We start from the raw sequence: 17,855 nt of genomic DNA on the forward strand, positions 1-17,855 counted from the left end.
CTAACGTATATTGTTGCCTTATATTGTTTTGGGAGAAATTATACTATACGATCAACGCACCATGTCATTCGTACACCAAACCAATAATTTATGTCACGTCAATTTTACAGTCCAGAGTTTATAATTTATGAAATTTACATTTTAGAGCCTATGATTTAAATTTTAAGATCTAGAATTCAATTTACGTATAATTATTATACAACATTAATATTTCATTGATCGAAATGCAACGTGATATGGAATTATCGGAGAGATTTTACTGTATACATCCGTTGCGTCTCGTCATTCTTTTGATAATCAATAAAATATTAATATATTTTTTATTTAATTATATAAACTTTAGATGTTAAAATATAAACTTTAAATCCTAAAAGTTTAAGTATAAATTCTAAATGTCTTGTCTATATGACAAGTTGAGTTTTGTTTTATCTTTTTTAATAACTTTTGCTTTTTGTCTTGTGTCTTCGTTTTTGTTTTACTTCCAAATGATTTCTTCTAGTAATTTGGAATTCTCTTATGCTAATCTAAGTATGGAAGATGAAGAAGGAGGTGGCGTTGTGGTGGAGGATGCAGATCTGAGTAAGGCAAATAATGTTGGGAGTTGTTGTTTGTGGGTTATGGTTGTGCGGAATATGTGGCTGAATAGAAATAATTCTATTTGGAATAATTCAAGGAATTCTGCATATGTTTGTTTTCGTCTAGCGTGCATTAGGTTGAAGGAGTGACATGATGCTCAATCAAAGGGGATGAATGTTTCCAAATTGTTTCAAGTGGGGACAAGGTCTACTCGGGATGCGATTCACTAGTTACGGCCTCCTCCAGCTCGCTTTAAACTAAATGTGAATGCATCTATTATCTCGGGATCAGGTCTGCTGGGTTTAGGAACAGTTCTACGGGACTGCAACAACAAGTTTTGTGGAGCTTTTGCCAAACTTGTGTGGAGTGATTTCTTGCCTCGTGTAGGGGAAGCTATGGGTATTCAGGAAGCTCTAAGTTGGCTCAACAAAAAGGATATGGACGGCTGTCTTGTTGAAACCGATGCAAATGTGGTGGTATTAGATCTTAATCAACCTTCCTTGAGGTCTTATTACAACCTTATTCTTGATAATTGTAATAATTTGATTCATTCGTTTAATGATATTAGTATCATTTATGCTAGTCGTTCTGCGAATAGTGTTGCTCATGAACTTGCAAAAGTATCCTATTATAAGCCAGGACTGATGGAGTAACATACTAATCATCCAGATTTCATTGTTCAAGCCTTGTATTCTGATTCTATTTAATGCATAATATTTTTAAAAAAACTATAAATTCTAAATTATAAAGCTTAAATTTTAAAATAGGGCAATTAATTTATTAGTCCTTATATTTTGACAAAACACACTTGATAACAACCTAAATTATTCTTGAATAAGGAATAAGAGAAAACTAATAGAAATAATGGCAAACTATTATTCCTTCTAAAAGAGAGATTTATGCATGATTAATATGGAATTAATGACAATTATTGCAGGATTAATGCAGGGGTGAATATGCAAATAATGAAGAAAAAGAAGGAGTTTCTAGCATTATGCCACACCACGTGGACCATGGCGAGATACGCCATAACGAGATACGCTCGATGAGAGCGAGTAGTGAAAACCCGCCATAGCTCTCAAGGGGAGCGTACATACGCCTTGGCGGATCTAAGAATACCAAAAGGCGCCTTTATTACCATCCATGAATGGGAATAAAATACAACTAAATGGCAATTAATAGCTATTAAATGGGAATAAAGACTTGACTGTTCGAATACCTCAACTCTGAGGGTTTCAATGCTAAATGTTGGGATTAATGGAGAATTGATAGCAATTAAAGACGAGTAATGACACGACTCTTCACCTGCTTCCCCATTAATGCTGAAGGTTACAAAAACCTATATAAATACCCCAGCTTCCTAGGATCAAGGGTACACTTACTGATTCTCTACTTTTGTGCTTACAGTTTATTCTCAGAAATATTACTGACTTTGGCATCGGAGTGTCCCCGGCCGATCACAACGGCGCCTCACAGGAAAGTGCTCCGATCAAGGTTTTTTCCCCGAGTTATCAATTGGTGCGGTGAGCGTGGATCTCTAACAAACAGAAGATCACAAAATCTTCATTTTATAGAGTTTCACAAAGAACAAAACAATGGAGTCAACAGAATAGAAATCTCCATCTCAAACCTTGGCTCAATCAGTACGAACAAATCTATCCAAAGATAGGCTTCTCTATAGATTGGTGGGAAAGAGTTCTCTACATTAAATCTGGAATTTTATGATAAACAAGATAAGTTTCCTCCCCTTTCTTATTCCATTTTTAATTAAAGAAAATTGAGATCCCCCACCCTTATAAAGTGATATGAATATCATTACATGTTATTATGATAAATCTAATAAATTGTGAAAGATAAAGTCATAGACACAAATCTTTCATTAAATCTTGCATGCTTACTATGCCCTCATATTTTTATGTATGACAAGTGTAATATGATATTATCATTAAATTAGTACAAAATGCATGTATAAGACCCGTAATATTGGGATTTTATAAAAAAAAATCTATCCATTCAATGTGATTTTGTCATTTGATATTAAAATATCATAAAAAGACTCATGTAATCACAAATCATTTAGATCTGATCAATCTTTTTGGGTGAACATGCATATAACTATTAGAAGAAATTACAAAAAAAAAAAATCATATTTGGTTTTTCCTTGTACAATCACCATCTATATATGACTTTTCTCCTATATAGTACTTTTAATATCAGAAATTCATATTTTTGAATATTGTTTTGTCAAACAGTTATTTCATTCCCTTTTTTACAAGGATGTGTCTATTCATATAAAAACTGTTTATTTGACATTGTTAGAATTTCTGTTACCAACACAAGAGACTTGAAAATATTGAGTCTATTTGTAATTATCCTGTAATTGTCCCTAACTATTAAGGCTATTATGGGCTGATGAATTACCAAATGGGATAAACAAAACTTTCATGTCCTGAGCTAACTACAAAATAGTGCAAGTGTCGGTTTCGGATCAGAACATTAATTTATGCAAAATTCTTAGGATATACATGAGAATTCCTTAAAGATTGGAGGATTGTATGTGGAGGTAGGTGAGAGTGGATTTTGAGTAATTTTCCTTACACTCCAAATTGGAGGAGAATCATGGTACATGTATTTTTCTTCCAAAATTACCCTTTCTCTTTTATTTTATTCGTACAAATGAAATGATATAAGAGTAATTTTATATATAACTATATTATTAAATCATCACTTACCTTTCTTTAATTACACCTCATTCAAATTAGGCTTTAATGATCTCTGAATGCCATTAATGTATGGATGCACAATATTAATTGCAAGTAAATAGCAACTATGTAAGATATCTTACCCAATATAGAATGTCATAACTTTTATGACGTTTAAAATAAATATGCTATCTTGGATATTAATGCGCATTGAAATACAAAATGACATTATTCTTAAACCATTCTCATTATGGTTATTTATTAAGAATTCATTATGATATTCATGTGCAGTAGCAATCTTTATGGTTATGACCGTTATACGTGATATTATTATTATAACAAGCACGATTAAAATTCTATTATGAATTTGTTTGACATATAATATTTACTCGGTTTTATCCTTTGACTAAGTTCATTCTAGAGTCAGGGACCAACGTGAAGGAATTATTAAGTTGATTCCAAGATGAACTAAAAATTCCATAGAGAGACATTGCATTATACATGATATTTGCCAACAAGGTCAATGCAAACAGTCTTTTGCTATGAAGTATGTTCCGTGGATCAAGCCACTGATCCCCAAGGTAAGTGAATATAGCTTTTATGCCTTACCACAATCTTTTAATAATGGACAGGGTATGCCCCACTTCTGGAGTTCTTTCAGTGCTAACCCATAGGTACAAGGGAATTGCTAATAATGCAACCAGTGCCAAACACTAGCATGAAAAATGAAGCTCAATCCAGAGAAGTGTATATTCAGAGTCACTTCAGAAAAATTCCTTGACTATGTCATTAGCAAAAAAGGAGTTAGAGCAAATCCAGATAAAGTAAAAAGCCATGCGAGGAAAAAGGTGAAAAGAGCGCCTAAATGAAAGCCCCACTATGGGTGAGAAAGATCCAGAGATTGAACGGGCGGATCATCGTACTAGAAATATTGTCAACAAGCATATCAAGGTATAAAACAATTCCTAGCAGAACCACCCTTGATGAGTAGACCAATCTGAAGGGGAGACCTGCATTTGTATTAATCTGTCATGGATAAAGCTATGTGCACCGTGGTTATTCAAGAAGAAGAAGGTCAGCAGTGTTGAAACACCTTTCCACATGATTTTGATTTGACAAAATTATTTAAGTAAAATTAAATATATTCTAAACACACTAAGTTTAAATGCTTTGATTTATTTAACTAATGTGTTTGTTCAATGTTGAGTTAAATTGTTTATAAGACATAAAGACTAAGAGGCTTAAAGCCCAAATGCGGAAGTCAAAGCCCAAGTCAAACAGATCAAGACAACTCGGCCCGCGTATGCAAAACGCTGTCGTTATGTACAAAACGCAGCTCAGCGGAAGAAGGATCGAGAAGACCTTCGTTGAACAACTTCGTAACGAAGCTGCTGGGTTGAATCGACAAAGAGTACAAGACAGCAGCTGAGCAAGAACAACTTCCAGACAAAGTGTTTCCACTTTGGGTAAAGTTCAGAAGACACATAATGTTGTCTAGTTGACCTTACCATAAATGGAGAGACATTCTGCCGAGCTGACTAAAAGCTGATGGACACTGACCGAGGACAGAAGATACTCAAATCTGATTGGCCGAGAGCTCTGAGCAAGACTGAGTGACAACGACAGGAAGCCGTTTCCCTCCAACGGTTATTTCGAAATTCGAAATGACTGATGTCTCAGACGTCTCTATGAATAGGGCCTTTCAATGCTTCATTCTACACAGAATTTTATCAAGCCATTACGATGACCAAAATTCTACTCAAAGTTCTACGAGAAAAAGCAAAGCAAATACTTACACCAAATTCTATATCTTTCGTGTAAAAGCCTAAAGTGATTATTCAATCATCTAAAGTGTCTTAACAATTGTTGTTTAGGACAAATCTTTGTCATTTCTAGAGATTAGAAAGGAGAGGCTGAGTACTCGGTTATAGTACTCGGCGAGAGATTAGGAGTGAGTAGAGGTATAGAGGAATGTACTCTTGTTATACTCAGCTTCTAAGTTGTAAAAGGTTTGATGCTCTACCGTTAAAGAGCTCAGTAGAGAATTCGAAAGCTCGGAACGTGTTCCGGGGACAGGACGTAGGCTTAGAGGCTGAACCTAGATAAATCTGTTGAGTAACATCTTTCTAACCTTAAACTCCTTAATATATATATTGCTTGCTTAAACAAAACTGACCAAGTAAAGAGGTCACGCTGAGTTGTGTGTATTGAGTATCTGAGTTCAGAAATAGACTCAAAGTGCTATCTCCTGACTCAACGAAAGAAGCTGACTTAGTCACCAGTTGACTAAGCTAGTGTCTTATTTACTCAGTGCGTTGTGTAATCCTTTTTCAAAGAAAAAGAAGTCAGCCTTAACGTACTTAAATTTTAAATAGTTCCTATCCCCCCTTGGAACTAACTTGTTACGTTATAAGGGACCAATAAGTGGTATCAGAGCTTAAAAGCTCACTGTGAAAGGTTGAACTACCTTGAGCTGATCCCCACTATGGCTGAAAACAGCACTCGGTTTCTCCCAAGAAACCAGACAACTCAAATCTTACCTGAGGGGCTGTCCATTACTCGGCCTCCCCTATTCTTCGGGTCTAACTACACCTTCTGGAAGAATAGGATGAAAAACTTTATTCAGGCAACAAACATGAGCGCATGGCTTTCAATAGTCCAAGGCCCGTTTGTTCCTGTTGAAGTTGTGGCTGGCAAAACAGTTGTCAAAGCTGAGTCCAAATGGACAGGGGATGATCTCAAGAAGCTACAACATCACGCTTCGGCTATAAATATGCTTCACTGTGCGCTTGATGCTGCAGAATATAATAAGATATCAGGTTGTGAGTCGGTGCAAGAGATCTGGAAGAAGCTGGAGGTCACCTACGAAGGAACCAACAAAGTGAAGGAGTCCAAGGTAAACCAGCAGATGAGACTATACGAGCTGTTCGAAATGAACGATGATGAAGGAATATCTGACATGAATGCAAGGTTTACAAACATCATCAACGAGCTCAAGAGACTTAGGAAGATCTTCACCGAGGAAGAACAAGTCAAGAAGATTCTTAGGAGTCTTCCTAAAAACTGGCAAGCAAAGAAGACTGATGTTGAGGAAGCTCAAGACTTAACCACCTATAAATATGATGAACTCATCGGCTCACTACTGACCCATGAGATCTCGATGAAGAATTTTGAGGTGAAAGAAAAGTCTGAAGACAATAAGCAAAAGTCTCTTGTCATGAAAGCTGACTCCACTGATGGGAGCTCAACAGATGATGAGGAGATGGCTATGTTCACCAGGAAGATGAAAAGACTGTTCAAAAAGAATGACAAATACTCTAAGAAGCCTTACAGAAAGTTTGATAAGTATAAAGCCGAGCCCAGCGACAGCAAATACAAGAAGGACAACTCAAAGCCCATTACATGCTTTGAATGTCATCAAACTGGCCATATTAAGTCAAGCTGCCCCACGCCGAGGAAAGAAAGAAAGAACGGTAAAAAGGCAATGGTGGCAACATGGAGCGACAGTGATGAGTCTTCATCATCAGAAGCTGATGCCACTGAGTCAGCAAAGATCTATTTTATGGCTGACGAACTTGCTGAGCCGTGCGTCTCTGAGCATGCTGACCCCTCCATTGCATCTGATGATGAGGAGCAATCAAATGAGGTAATATCACTTCCCCAGCTCAGAAATGAAATGGTTAATGCCCTGAGTGACCTCTACACACATGTCAAAAAGTGTAATAAGAAAATTAGAGCACTCAGCAGGCGATGTGACGAGGTTGAGGAGGTCAAACTGAGTGACCTTCGATATCTTCTTCAGGACAACTCAGATTTGCATAGTAACATCGGAATTATGCAAAATTTATCTCTGAGGTCCAATCAGATTTTAAGAAACTGAGAAAGGACGTCACATCCATTCAGAACCAACTAAAGGTTCCAAACAAAAGAAATATTCCTCTGATTGCTCAGTACTGAAGTACTGGTCACCAGAGATGGAATCACCAGCGGAATGTCCAGTGTGACTTCTGTGGGAAGAAAGGACACACCACAAAGGTGTGCTGGCACGCTCAGCACTGGGGTGCTGATCAGTCAGTGAAAAATCCTAAACGGAAGGTCAGCTGTGACTTCTGTGGAAAGAATGGCCATACTGTCCAAGTATGCCGCCATAGAATAAAATATGATGCTTTACCTGTTGAACCTAACAAGCAAGGACCCAAAAAGAATTGGGTACCTAAAAGTAACTAGTTACATTGCAGGTAAGCCTGAGATGTGCTGAGAAGTCAAAGATGTGGTATATTGACAGCGCATGCTCAAGGCATATGACTGGTGATGAAACTCAGTTCATCACATTCGAGCGTAAACGAGGAGGAAGCGTAAGTTTTGGAGAAAACAAAAAGGGTAAGATAGTAGGGTCAGGAACCGTTGGAGGTAATCCTACTATTGAGTCAGTCTCCCTAGTCAGCGGACTCAAATATAACTTACTCAGCGTAGCTCAGCTATGTGACAATGGGAGAAAAGTTATATTTGATGACACTGGATGTAAAATATTCGAGGGTAAAACTAATGAGTTAATTTTAACTGCCCCTCGCATTGATAATGTCTTCATGCTGAACTTAGAGAAAAAGTTTTCAAAAACTGTATGCTTAGTTTCAAAGGAAGAAAATTCCTGGCTATGGCACAGGAGACTTGGTCATGTAAGCATGGACCTTCTGGCCAAATTAGCAAGAAAGCAATTGGTTGAGGGATTGCCAGAACTTAAATTTGAAAAAGATCAACTATGCCACGCTTGCCAAGCTGGAAAACAAACCAAACAATCTTTTCATAGTAAAAATATTGTCTCAACTAAGCGTCCGTTAGAGTTACTACACTTGGATCTTTTCGGTCCAGTCCAACCGCTGAGTCTGGGTGGAAGAAGATTTTCCTTGGTCATTGTAGATGACTTTTCTCGGTACACTTGGATCATCTTACTGAGTAGCAAGGATGAGACCTTTGAGACATTTTCTAATTTGGTTAGAAAACTTGAAAATGACAAAGACCTAAAATTGGCTCACATCCGTAGTGATAATGGTGGAGAATTCAAAAACCAACAGTTTGTTGAATTCTGTGAAGCCAGCGGCATTGACCATAATTTTTCTGCTCCTAGGACGCCTCAACAAAATGGGGTTGTTGAAAGGAAGAACAGAACCTTGGTTGAAATAGCCAGGACAATGCTGAGTGAGCATAGGCTTCCAAAGTAGTTTTGGGGAGAAGCTGTCAACACAGCGTGCTATATTCTTAATAGGGCTCTTGTTAGACCTATACTAAAGAAAACCCCCTACGAACTTTGGAAAGGACGAAAGCCCAATATTGGATACTTTCGTGCCTTTGGCTGTAAATGTTTTATTTTAAACACCAAAGATAGCCTAGCTAAGTTTGACTTAAAAGCTGATGAAGCTATCTTTTTAGGCCACTCAACAAACAGCAAAGCATACAGAGTTTTCAATAAACGAACTCAAGTTTTAGAAGAGTCAGTACATGTTGAGTTCGACGAAACTAACCCTGCAGGAAGATATCTGCCACTGACCGAGGATGATCCACACTCAGTACATACTGATCAAGATACAGTCGCTGAGTCATTTCCTCAAGGGCTGACCAAAGGTAAAAGTGAACCTCAAACTGTTTTCACTCACTAGTCTACACCTGCAGAGATTGTTGAAACACAGACAGCACAACACATCAATCTACCAAAGGAGATAAGGATACCAAGAGGACACTCAGAGAGTGCTATTCTTGATGCCGTTGAGAATACCCTGATGACAAGAAACCAACTCAGGAGATACCTCAGCAACGTAGCCTTCGTCTCAGTTCAGGAACCTAAGAACTTCGCTGATGCTGAGGAAGATGAATTCTGGATGAGCGCAATGCAAGAGGAACTTGACCAATTCAGAAGAAACGATGTATGGGAGTTAGTGCCACATCCAAGGAGTCAGAAGACCATTGGAACAAGATGGGTCTTCTGCAACAAGCTGGATGAGCAAGGAAATGTAGTCAGGAAAAAAGCAAGGCTTGTAGCTCAGGGCTACAGTCAGCAAGAAGGTATTGACTACGGTGAGATCTTTGCCCCAGTGGAAAGGCTAGAGGCTATTAGAATTTTATGCACTTATGCAAGCTATATGAACTTTATACTGTTTCAAATGGATGTTAAGAGTGCATTCCTTAATGGAGTTATAAACGAGGAAGTTTATATTAATCAACCTCTAGGGTTTGAGGATCCTAAATTCCCAAACCACGTTTATAAACTCTAAAAGGCTCTGTACGGCCTCAAGCAAGCACCACGTGCTTGGTATGAGAGGCTGACCAGTTTCCTGCCGACTAGAAACTATGTCAGGGGTAAAGCTGATACAACCTTATTCATTAAGAGAAAGGGTAAAGATACCCTGCTGGCTCAAATATATGTTGATGATATTATTTTCGGTGCTACTAATGAGTCAATGTGCAAGGAATTTAGCAAGCAAATGCAGACTGAGTTTGAAATGTCAATGATGGGAGAACTCAACTTCTTCATTGGACTTCAAATCAAACAAGGGAAAAATGGCATCTTCATCAGTCAACCTAAATATGCCAAGGAGATATTGAAGAAATATGATCTTGAAAATTGCAAGCCAATATCCACTCCTATGGGCACTGACACTGTCCTCTGCGCTGACGAGAATGGTAAGTCGGTAGACAGCAAATTGTATCGAGGTATGATAGGCTCTCTACTTTACTTAACAGCAAGTAGACCGGACATTCAGTTCTCAGTATGCTACTGTGCTAGATATCAATCTAACCCTAAGGAATCTCATTACATAGCTGTAAAAAGAATCCTTAGATATTTGCAAAGCTCAGTGAACGCAGGTTTATGGTATCCCAACACTCATGGTTTTACACTCGTTGGATACACTGATGCTGACTATGGACGAGACAAGCTAGAATGGAAAAGCACCTCTGGAGGATGTCATTTCTTAGGAAGCTGTCTTGTATCCTGGTTCAGCAAGAAGCAGGCGTCAGTAGCCTTGTCTACCACTGAAGCTGGGTACATTGCTGCTGGACACTGTGTTGCTCAAGTCCTATGGATTAAGCAACAGCTTGAAGACTATGGTGTTCAAACAAAGACAATTGAGGTCAAATGTGACAACAAAAGTGCAATTGATCTATCCAAGAACCCAATTCAACACAGCAGGATGAAGCATGTCAGCATAAGACATCACTTCATTAGAGACTGTTAAGCCCAAAATATACCTAAAATATTATCAATAATTACATCAATATTGCTACGAATTTATGCTGTTTATAACTATTTAGAAAGCTTTTACTTTCGAATATGTTTCTTTCATGCAAGGTACATAAATATTTGGTAAAATCCAAATAGGAGTAAAAATAGCTCGAAAATAGAAGAAAAGCCCTACAAAAGGAGTCAAAGACGACGAAAATTAATAACGCCAAGTCGAGGACACGAACGAGAGCGAAAAAATGAAAAATGCTCCGTGCCGCGACCGCGGCTTCCCCTTTTCACGGTCGCGACACACGTCCTTTAGCCATTTTACCCTTCGTCCGAAGTACAATTGATGCTCCCCCATTCTCGGTAGTGAATTTGATAATTCTCGGTAAGAGCAGGAGATTTAGAAGCCTAGTTACACACTTTCGTTTTCGACGGAACGCGATCGTTCGGGTGGATAAAGACATTCCTTCACAACGGACACGATCCTTCACAACGGACACGACACTTCGATCAAGACTCTTCAACATCTATAAATAAAGAGTTGATGGAGAGTTGAAAGAATGTGATATGTGTAGAAGAAAGAAATTAGTGTAGAATTTATGTAGAAATTCCGAATTAAGTGATTCAGAAGTTAGATTTCGATTCTGTTCAAAGCAATATGATGTACACACATTGTTTACAAATTAATAACAAATTCAGTAGCGTTTAGACATTGTTCCAGTTTAGTTTTCATTTTGGTAGTAGACCGACCCAGTCTCTATTACGAAGATTCAGCGAGAAGATTGAGTAGAGGATTCGCCCCTGAGCCTGACAAACTCGAACGAAACCCAAGGAAAGGATTGACAACCCGTTCACTTGCACGCCGTCGAAGAATTCAATGCTCCATGTTCTCTGTAAACTTGTATCAATTTATATTTCATCTAATAAAGTCCGTTCTATTCGATAGATTCTTATGCAACACTTTGGTAAATGAGCCGAAGTGGATTGATGCTGGTGTTTTCATTAAAACGTATTTAATCCAAAATCTTTACAAGGAAACTTTGTTGAACACTTAGGCAAATTATTATCTCGGTAGAGTTTTAATTTGGTTAAGGGCAATTATCCCGGATAAGGGTTTTGTCGCGTTCAAAGCTAATTAATTAGAGATTCCGTCATTTATTTCATCTTTATAATTCGTACAAAGTTTAAAGTTGTTTCTTTGCTTAATGCAAACAAATATACCTGTTTACTTTTCTAAAGTACTAAAACGTTCCTGTTTTGCAAATTCATTTTTAATCAGATATTTTCTAACATCTTCATATTATAATCTAATTCTTATTCTAGCTATTTCAAAACCAAAACCGATTAAACGACTTTTCCATATCATAAACCTAAAAGTAAATTTAACCGATTGTAAATAAGTTTTGTTAAAAAAGCGTTCCCTGTGGGATCGATATCTTTTATTACTACAAGCGTATACCGTGCACTTGCGGAAATCGCTCAACAAGTTTTTGGCGCCGTTGCCGGGGATACGCCAAAATTTTAAATTTTTCGTGTTTTATTACGAATCTAGGTTTATTCATACTTATTCAAACTTTTATATTTTTAATTATTTTCAATTACTAACATATTTATTTTTCAAATTCTGTTTTGTAGGTAGTTTCGGTTCGTGCGAAATTTCAAGTTCATGCGCAGTTCTCGAAGTTCGGGCACGTCACCAGATCCTATTGATCCAAAAATTGAAAGAACCCTTAAAAAGAACAAGAAAGAAAAGAAAAAGAAAAACCAAACCCCAATAAAAACTAAAATTACCGAGCCAGAAGTTATGGCCACACTTATGGATTACGCTAGGCCAGGAGTGGCCGGTGTAACAAACAGTATAGTTAGACCCCAAATCAATGCAAATCAATTTGAAATTAAGCCTGCGTTGCTTAATATGTTGCAAAATAATGTAACGTTTTACGGGTTACCTAACGAAAATCCTAACACCCATTTGACAAATTTCTTAGAAATTTGTGACACTTTTAAAATTACTGATGTAACTGCAGAAGCAATCAAACTTCGCCTTTTTCCTTTTACTTTGAAGGATCGAGCCAAAGAATGGTTAACTTCTATGCCAGCCGCATCAATTGAGACTTAGGAGCAATTAGCCCAAGCATTTTTATCAAAATTTTTCCCTTTAGCAAAAACCGCAAGAGTCATTAAAGAGTTAACATCTTTTTCTCAAAATGATAATGAAACTCTTTATGAGGCTTGGGAACGTTTTAAAGAACTTCAACGTTTATGCCCACACCACCAATTGCCCGCTGAACTTTTAATGCAAACATTTTATAATGGACTAAATCCTACAACTAGAGGTTCATTGGATGCTATGTCTGGAGGGTTATTCATGAAGAAAACATCTGCCCAAGTGAGAGAACTTTTGGAGGAAATGGCAATCAACAGCAGTATGTGGCCCGCGGAACGTGGACACGTACCAGTAGCGAAACCATCATCCTCAACAACATCATCAGTTAAAGGTATAGTGAATCTTGATCCAGTAGCGATGTTGCAAGCCCAATTTTCTGCCTTGTCGCACAAAATTGATAGGTTTATGGCACCGTGTGATCCTAATGGTCAACCAATCCAAACGGATGTGGATTACGAAGGTATGAGTGAAATTGAACAGGTAAACTTTGTCCAAGGGCAAAACCAAACTAATAACCCTTATTCCAATACATATAATCCTGGATGGAGAAATCATCCAACTTTAATTGGAGAGATAATAACAATAATAATGTTAATGCTAATCAAAATCGAACTACTAATTATCAAAATCAATCAAGAGATACGATTAGCACTTTATCTTCTAAAATCGACAAATTCATTGATGCGATGAGCGGAAAAATAAGTAATCACGACGATGGTTTTAAACGGATCGAGAATAAATTCGATCAACTTATTAAAAACCAATCATCTAGCATCCATAATTTGGAAATTCAAATTGGACAACTCGCTAAATCAATTCCATCCCGCAAAGAGGGAAGTCTTCCAAGCCATACGGAAGAAAATCCGAAAGAGCATGTTAAGGCTATCACTCTTCGTTCAGGGAAAAACTACTTAGGCCCGGAAATGCCCGGAAATTCTACTTTACCTGGAACTGATTTACCAAAACCCAAAGAAGATACATTAAAACAAAAAGATGCACCGATTGACTCTAGTACAAAAACTTTTGTACCCAAACCACCTTTTCCACACAAAGTCCGCAACAAGGACTATGATAAACAACTTTTAACATTTTTAGACAAACTTAAGAATTTGCATATTAATTTAACGTTTATGGATGCAATTACGCAAATTCCCAACTATGGAAAATTCCTCAAAGATTTATTTCAAAGAAAATCAGTTGGGAAGGGATTTCATCCATTTCACTAACTGAAGATTGCAGTTCGATTGTGTCAAGTAATTTGCCCACAAAACTCAAAGATCCCGGATGTTTTACCATTCCGTGTAAATTGGGAGATATAGAATTCCCAAGTTGTCTTTGTGATTTAGGAGCAAGTATTAACTTTATGCCATTATCTATTTTTAATAAGTTAGGCTTAGAAGAAGACATCAAACGTACCAATATGGTTTTGCAATTAGCGGATCAAACCACTAAAAGACCATACGGTATAATTGAGGATGTTTTAGTTAAAGTTGACAAATTTATTTTTCCTACCGATTTCGTTATTTTAGATTTTGCTTATGATGTAAATTGTCCGCTAATCTTTGGTAGACCGTTCATGAACACGGGACGTGCTCTAGTTGATGTGTCGGAAGGGAAAGTAGTTTTACGAATAGGAGATGATAAGATTGAGTTTGACATGAATCAAGCGATGAAATATCCTATGGAGGATTTCGCTTGTATGAAACTTGATTTAATTGAAGAATGTGTAAATGACATTGTTCAAAAAGAAGAAATAATAGAACCTATAATGAGTGAGGAACTAGAAGATAAGGACCCAGAACCTTTGATTCGAGAAGATGGACCAGTTCCGCCTTCAATTGTAGTTCCACCTAAATTAGAACTTAAGGAATTACCAGGTCATTTGAGGTACGCTTTCTTAGGCGAAGGCGATTCTCTACCTATAATTATCTCTAACAAGTTGACACAAGTTCAAGAAGGAAAATTGAAAGAAGTTGTTAGAAGTAGGATAGGAAGTATGGGTTGGCAAATTTCTGACTTAAAAGGTATTAATCCAAGTATTGTAATGCATAGAATTCACTTAGAAGAAGATAAGCCACCTAAAGCGGATAGGCAAAGATGCCTAAATCCGAACATGAAAGAAGTAGTAAAAAATGAGATTACTAAACTTCTGGACAATGGAATCATCTACCCTATCTCGGATAGTGAATGGGTTAGTCCAATCCATTGTGTACCTAAAAAGGGAGGCATAACAGTTGTAAGGAATGAAGAAGGAGAATTAATACCCACACGAACCACCACTAGTTGGAGGGTTTGTATAGATTATAGAAATTTAAATAAAGCAACTAGGAAAGATCATTTTCCTCTTCCTTTCATTGATCAAATGATCGAAAGGATAGCTGGTCATTCTTTCTACTGTTTTCTTGACGGTTACTCCGGATTCTTTCAAATATACATTTACCCGGATGACCAAGATAAAACAACCTTCACATGTCCTTACGGAACATTTGCATATAGGAGAATGACCTTTGGTCTATGTAACGCACCTGCAACATTTCAACGTTGTATGACTGCGATTTTTAATGATTTCATTGAAGATATCATGGAAGTTTTTATGGATGATTTTTCAGTTTATGGAGATTCTTTTGATTCGTGCCTAGAAAATTTGGATAAAGTTTTGTCTAGGTGTGAAGAAACAAATTTGGTATTAAACTGGGAAAAATGTCATTTCATGGTTGACGAAGGAATTGTTTTAGGTCACAAAATATCTGAAAAAGGATTAGAAGTAGATAGAGCAAAAACCTCAGTAATAGAGAAATTACCCCCTCCAACTACTGTTAAGGGAGTAAGATCATTCTTAGGACATGCTGGTTTTTACAGAAGATTTATTAAAAAAATTTCTGTAATTTCCAAACCACTTACTAATTTACTCATGAAAGATTCAACCTTTGATTTTAATGAAGAATGCGTTAAAGCTTTCGAAACATTGAAAACTGCTTTAGTCAGTGCACCTATTATTGCTAAACCTGATTGGGATTTACCCTTTGAAATTATGTGTGATGCAAGTGACTTAGCTTTCGGATGTGTTTTAGGTCAAAGGAAGGATAAGAAACTTCATGTCATTTATTATGCAAGTCACACACTGTCTGGTGCACAATTAAACTACACCACAACAGAAAAAGAAATGTTAGCCGTAGTTTTTGCATGTGACAAGTTTAGGTCATATTTATTAGGTTCAAAAGTTATTATTTATACCGATCATGCAGCATTAAGATATTTGTTTGCTAAAAAAGATGCAAAACCACGTCTAATTAGATGGGTTTTATTATTGCAAGAATTTGATATAGAAATTAAAGACAAAAAGGGAGTTGAAAACCTCGTCACCGATCATCTATCGAGACTTGAAGATGAAAACGGTCCTATAGGTGAAACTATCGGTGTACGAGATGATTTTCCTGATGAACATCTCTATCAAATGAATAGTTTCATATCACCTTGGTATGCAGATATTGCTAATTATCTCGCAGCCAATATTGTGTTGGTCCCTTGTAAGGTTGCAAGTATAGTTCCAAGGGGGGGGGGGGTTAGGAACTATTTAAACTTTTTTGCAATTAGGGCAGACTTCTTTTTCTAAGGAAAAAGTTTTTAACAGCGGCGCTGAGTAAACAGTAAGATACTGGCTTAGTCAACTGGTGACTAGGTCAGTTTCTTAGCTTGAGTCAGGAGATAGCACTTAGAGTCTATTCCTGAGCTCAGACGTTCAACGCGCACAACTCAACTTGACCTCTTTACTTGGTCAGTTTTTGGTTATTTTAAGCAAGGAATATATATAAGGAGTTAAAGGTAAGAAATACTTCACTCAGCAGATTTATCCAGGTTCGGCTTCTTCTAAGCCTACGTCCTATCCCCGGAACACGTTCCGAGATTTCGAATCCTCTACTGAGCTCTTTAAAGGTAGAGCCTCAAACCTTTTACAATCTTAGCAACTGAGTATGACAAGAGTACCTTCCTCTATACCTCTACTCAATCCTAATCTCTCGCTGAGTACTAAAACCGAGTACTCAGCCTCTCCTTTCTATCTCTAGAAATGATAAGTGTTTTGTCCTATACAAAGATTTGCTAAGACACTTTAGACGATTGAAACAATCACTCTAGAATTTTACACAGATATAAGAATTCTAGTGTAAGATTTGCTTTGCTTCTTTGCTTGCAGAACTTGTAGAAATTTGGTCAGCGTAATGGCTTGATCAAGTTCTGTGTTGAGTGAAGCTTCTGATGGCACTATTTATAGAGACGTCTGGCATCGGTCATTTCGAATTTCAAAATAACCGTTAGAGGGAAACGGCTACATGTCGTTGTCATCCTGACTTGCTCAGAGCTCTCGGCCAATCAGAATTGTGTATCTTCTGTCCTCGGCCAGCTCAGCAGACTGTCTCTCCTTTTATGGTAAAGTCAACTGGACAGCATACTGTGTCGTCTGAACTTTGTCCAAAGGGGAAATACTTTGTCTGGAAGTTTTCCTTTGTCAGCTGCTGTCTTGTATGCTTTGTCGAGACTACTCAGCAGCTTCATCTTGAAGTTGTTCCCGAAGGTCTTCTAGATCCTTCCTTTTGCTGAGTTGCGTTTTGTTCAAAACGGCAACGTCTTGACACACGCGGACCGAGTTGTACTGAGCTGTTTGACTTGGGCCTTGACTTCCGTATTGGGCTTGGGCCTTTTGATTCTTGTGACTTATAAACAATTTTAACTCAACATTGAACAAACATATTAGTAGAATAAATCAAAGCATTTAAACTTAGTGTGTTTAGAATATGTATTTCAATTATACTTAAACAATTTTGTCAAATCAAAATTATGTGGAAATGTGTTTCAACAAACTCCCCCATTTTGATGTTGGCAAAACTATTCAGCGAGGAACTCAGTATGAGCTCCCCCATGATAGTTGACCTAGTATAGTTTAGCAAACTCCCCTGTAAGGGTTGAGCTACTGACTTAGTTTTACTCAAAACATTTAAAGGTTTAAATGAGTAAGTCTAAGGTCAGTTTTCAGATATAGGTCAGCTATTTCAACATATTCTATTTACTCAGTATTAAGCGGAAGGTTTAGTCATATAGAGCGCGCTGAGTAATTTGTTGTTCAATGAGTTCTTATCAGAATGTTTTATAAACACATAGGTCAATGTCAAACATGTTATCAGCATTTGATTTA

The 17,855-nt window shown here is 37.3% G+C and overlaps 1 protein-coding gene and 1 non-coding gene across 2 annotated transcripts in view; one reads left to right on the forward strand and one right to left on the reverse strand.

The window, feature by feature from the left end:
• Positions 1 to 530: 530 nt before the first annotated feature.
• LOC136227093 (uncharacterized) overlaps positions 531 to 17,855 on the forward strand; it is a 29,306-nt gene continuing 11,981 nt past the window's right edge. The window contains exons 1-2 of the mRNA XM_066015805.1: positions 531 to 690; positions 868 to 1,225. Coding sequence (XP_065871877.1) covers positions 531 to 690; positions 868 to 1,225 — 518 coding nt within the window. The remainder of the gene's footprint in view (positions 691 to 867; positions 1,226 to 17,855) is intronic.
• On the reverse strand, positions 12,674 to 12,780 carry LOC136228139 (small nucleolar RNA R71). Its single transcript, XR_010688473.1, has one exon. It is a non-coding gene; the product is annotated as a small nucleolar RNA R71 (small nucleolar RNA).

Source organism: Euphorbia lathyris, chromosome 4 (genome assembly GCF_963576675.1).
Source record: "Euphorbia lathyris chromosome 4, ddEupLath1.1, whole genome shotgun sequence".
Taxonomy (NCBI): domain Eukaryota; kingdom Viridiplantae; phylum Streptophyta; class Magnoliopsida; order Malpighiales; family Euphorbiaceae; genus Euphorbia; species Euphorbia lathyris.